A 4,301-nucleotide genomic window follows, 5' to 3' on the forward strand; every position below is an offset into this window, starting at 1 on the left:
CTTTACTCTGTAAAATGATTTCTTCTGTCAAGTTTTCTTTATTAGTTATTGCTTATTAAAACTTGGTGGGTCCCACGTGATTTCTGCAACTAGATAACCAATCAAAATTGAATTATAGATATCCATTGCTTCTTGATAATCATCTTCCTTGTATCAATCTAGACATATAACAAGTAAATCACTTAATTAGTGATTAGAGTGACAATGAATACGCCCATCATACGTTTCCCACTATATTAAAATGATTTCATACGCGAGTTCTTAATCTTAAATAAACAAGTCATATGCCTAAAACAATATCATTGATCCTCATGTCACATAGTATCAAATGATACACATGAATAAACTGGTAACAATAAACAATTAACTCTTTGAATTCCAAACTGCTTTTAATCCTGTTAACTAACTCTACATTTTCCAACTAAGCCAAAAACTGTCTTCATTTCTTTTCTTTTTCTCCTCACCAAATCTAATTCTTTTTGCACCATATATGCTAAAATTTTACAAATCATCTATACAATTTCCCAAATTACAAACCTTGCCAGGCCGGGCCAAGCCTTACCTCAAAACTAGCCCAACCAATCTATAATCGAACCGGCAATCCAAAATTCTGAAATACTCGGATTTCCCCATGAAGCCCAGCTGTTACAATCACCATGCCCCACCCCAACTTACTCGGGCTGGACCCGTTTGTAAATTCTTCACTCGTCTGTTGACCCGGGCTCTTTTTGGTCAACACCAGTTTTTCCTCGGGCCACGTGGCAGAAAACCGGTCGAAAAAGTACCCGTTACTCGCGCTAGAAATGATTCCGTGAAACGGGCTGCTGTTAATCTGATCTTGTTCGGGTGTGGGTGGATGGTTCACTGCTGACACGTCATCAAAGTGGTCCCCGCTAACCCTATCGGGTTCGTCTTGAAAACTGCAACAAGTGTTGGTTTTACTGGGCCATGGGATGGCTACTGTTACATCTTGGCAGGTGAAGTGTTCATAGGAATGAGTAACGGTTACACCTTTGTTTCGGTTAGCCCGCATGTTGTCTTCGTGCTTCCATACGTACACTTGCGAATCCTCGCTTGCACAAACGACATATCTCCCGTTTGATGTCACCGAGGCTGAAATTTGCCTGTTTGTGTTGCGAAATCCTGCAATACAATCAACACATGTCGGGTCAGTTCACAGGTCAAAATGGTTTGTTGACCAAAATATTATATATATTACCTTTGAATTTGTGAATTAATTCGAGGCCATCAACGACACGAACCCGTGAATCTGCAGATGTAATGAGCACTTCTGATGTACCTGGAACAAACTGTAGAGGTATTATAATTTATAGCTCAAAACTAATGTTGATAATAATCATAACAATAAATTAATAATAATAATAGACCGCTATAAGACATGCAGTAGCTTAATTTTCACCTGAAAACCGGTGATCTTTTTATGACGGGTCTTCTTATTTTTATTCTGTAGGTTGATCTGACTTTTTTGTTGTAACTTGTTTTCTGTAAAACATTTAAAAGTAAATATTTGAGCACAAGAAAACGAGCGACAAACAAACAGAAGAATTAATAATAATTAGTAAGTACAAGCAAATCGATCGTATACCAGTCATGTCGTATGCACAGCAGTTCCCCTTGTATGAACCAACAAGTGCACCCTTCAATAATAAAAAAAACAGTCTCATCAGTAACAAATCAAACTAATCATATTTAAAAAATTTACATTTCTGCTTTTAGAATTAGGGCTGGCGATGACAACCCGTTTATTCATATGGGTTGCGTTTATCTCAAACAGGCCATATAGCTAAAAAAATGTTCAAAGTCAAATGAGTTCAAAATGTGTTACTTGTTTAAAGATGTAAATAATTACAGTAAATATAATGTTTTTACAGTCTCAATTAACATTAATCAATATATTTTAACTAAAACTGGTCCATATCTGTATGAAACCGTTAGCCAACATGTGGCCCCCCGATCATGTCATATGTAATTAAAGTTTACAAAAGTTTGATACAAAATGTATGGGCTCAACCTGACCATCTGGTGTATAGCAAGCAGCAGTAACCATTTCATGCATATCATTCCAATCAACCACTTGATGATCAGGAATGTTCCATAACCGAACTTTAGCATCAAGCGATCCACTGATGAAATATCTATCATCAGCAGGATTAAACTGGATGCAAGTTACTGCATTTAACAAAAGAAGATACTTAATAATCATTTAAATAAAAACATGCAATCCGGTTAAACAGAACACATTGGCTCATACAGTCATACTCATACCATAGTCATTGTGAGAAAATATCTTCAAACATGACTTGCTAGATAACTGCCATAACCGCACGGTTTTGTCCATTGATGATGAAAGCAAATGCTGAAAATGAAAGTGTCTGCCAATAAGAATTTTTACATATGCTTCATATATAGCTCAAAATATTAACCACATAAGTAATTTGATCAACCACTGCAAGCTAACCTGAGATTTGGACCATGACAAGTCGAGCACATCATCCAGATGTCCTTCAAACGAACAAAACGGTTTTTCCGAAAGTCCAAACAAACTTTCCGGTACTACAATATGGTCCAAACTAGTTGACTTTCTGGTCAACGATAACCGTCCTCTTCTCTTTCTTTCAGTTTGACCATCCAGAACCGGTGACGACAAACTTATATCTGGCGATCCAGTCAACAATAACACATCCTCTTGTTTATCAAACAAAAGATCACCTTTTCTATCTGACGACACAACTTGCCAAACATGAATCACGCAATCCTCACCCGCACTAGCAAGATACTTCCCATCCAAACTAAACTTAATAGTCCAGATCGACCCATTATGCGCCTGTATCTCCTGTCTTTTATACAAACCCGTAAGATCCTTACAAGACTTCCCATACTGCCTAACCCGCACTCTCTCCGGACTGTAAAACGAAACATCATGACTATCATGAGTATCATCCGTCGCAGAACTAGACCGTCTTCCACCCCTTTCCGACGACGTGTCCCTCTCATCACTACTCCGTCTCTCTTTATACACCGAACTCGCTACATTCTTAATACTCTTTATACTCTTCAACCATCCACCTTTCGCCTTCGATTTCGATCCACTTCCGCTTCCGCTTCCAGTAATGTTAACATCATCTTGTAAACTATTACAAGCGTCCTCCACACTCTCCCCACTCTCCCGTCTCATCAATTCTTGAACAATCGGCGAATGCCCGACACACATTTCGAATTCTTCCATCGTCAACCGCCTCCCGGTCCCGACTTCTTTCAACTTCCCCCACATTCCATCCTCTCTAACCTCATCCACCACAAACTCTTTCCCATTATCAAGATTCTTAATTAAACACACTTCTCCTAATTCACCATTATTATTATTACTAACCGAAACAACCGGATTCGAGTCATTCAAATTACCAAATTCAATAACCTCTTCAACGTCTGATGAAGAACAACCAGAGGGTTTATGTCTGGAATCACGAACGAGGCCCATCTGCCGGAGCAACCGTGAACGGCGTTCGTCGACGGAGGACGGCCGTGAGATCCAGACGTCGTAATTATTGACAACGGCCATGGGAAACTTGGGTACGGGTAAAAGGCGGCCAAGAGTACTGTAATCACGAACACTAGTACAATTCGGATCAATTAAGGCCACGTCATCATCGATATCCGATGAAGAAGAGGAGCACGTGGTTAAATTTGAAGCTGAAGAAAGCAATCGATCAAGAGACTCGTGGAAACACTCTTCTTGTTCTTCGTTGTGGGTTTGATTGCTCATCGTTCGGGCATTCTCATCGGGTAATGAAAATGCCCGGCCGGAATCGGATCCGGAGGTGTGATATTATTGTTATTCGGATCTGGGTTCGGGTTGAAAGTGGGAGTACGGATCGGGTGAAGGAAAGGAAAGTGAAGAGATGAGTAACCGACGGAATAGGTGGCGGAGAACGGCGGAGGACGGTGGGTTACTGAGAGATTGGGTTCGGTTTGGTGGTGGTGAAAATGTATGTATCAATTATGAATTATGATGTAAAAATATAATAAAAACTTCAATAATTAAATGCACTTGCTACCAATATAATAATATTAAAAACAATTTAGATAACTATAAGTCTATAAAAATAGCAAAATATAGTTATACAGGTTGTTTTAAAATGTTAAATAAAAACTCATTTTCCCGGATCCCGTTATATGTTTTTACAAGCGGAGATCGAATTTGGCTCGGATTTTAAACCAAGACAGCTTGGCTTGACTTTGATTTTAAAGTTCGATGAAAATTTGAGCTCGAGCTCGGCTTG

At 39.1% G+C, this 4,301-nt stretch overlaps 1 protein-coding gene across 1 annotated transcript; it reads right to left on the bottom strand.

Annotated features, from left to right (window-relative positions):
* Window positions 1-316: 316 nt before the first annotated feature.
* LOC143558249 (uncharacterized) lies at window positions 317-4,057 on the bottom strand. Its single transcript, XM_077047122.1, has 7 exons — window positions 2,480-4,057; window positions 2,287-2,377; window positions 2,033-2,190; window positions 1,607-1,658; window positions 1,421-1,503; window positions 1,220-1,310; window positions 317-1,143 (listed from the first exon to the last, which is right to left on the bottom strand). Exons 1-7 carry the CDS (start codon window positions 3,782-3,784, stop codon window positions 584-586), a joined length of 2,340 nt encoding a protein of 779 aa, XP_076903237.1. The 5' UTR covers window positions 3,785-4,057; the 3' UTR covers window positions 317-583.
* Window positions 4,058-4,301: the final 244 nt, after the last annotated feature.

Source organism: Bidens hawaiensis, unplaced genomic scaffold, assembly GCF_021521415.1.
Source record: "Bidens hawaiensis isolate Kalapana, Puna unplaced genomic scaffold, B.hawaiensis_p1.1 tig00019368_1, whole genome shotgun sequence".
In the NCBI taxonomy this organism is placed as follows: domain Eukaryota; kingdom Viridiplantae; phylum Streptophyta; class Magnoliopsida; order Asterales; family Asteraceae; genus Bidens; species Bidens hawaiensis.

What these genes read in the sequence shown, in the direction of transcription:
- LOC143558249 (XM_077047122.1), bottom strand. Translation starts at nt 3,784, where the DNA reads ATGAGCAATCAAACCCACAACGAAGAACAAGAAGAGTGTTTCCACGAG. An exon ending in AAAAGATCACCGGTTTTCAG is followed by an intron (nt 1,311 to 1,420) that starts GTGAAAATTAAG and finishes ATACCTCTACAG; the next exon opens with TTTGTTCCAGGTACATCAGA. An exon ending in ATTAATTCACAAATTCAAAG is followed by an intron (nt 1,144 to 1,219) that starts GTAATATATATA and finishes ATTGTATTGCAG; the next exon opens with GATTTCGCAACACAAACAGG.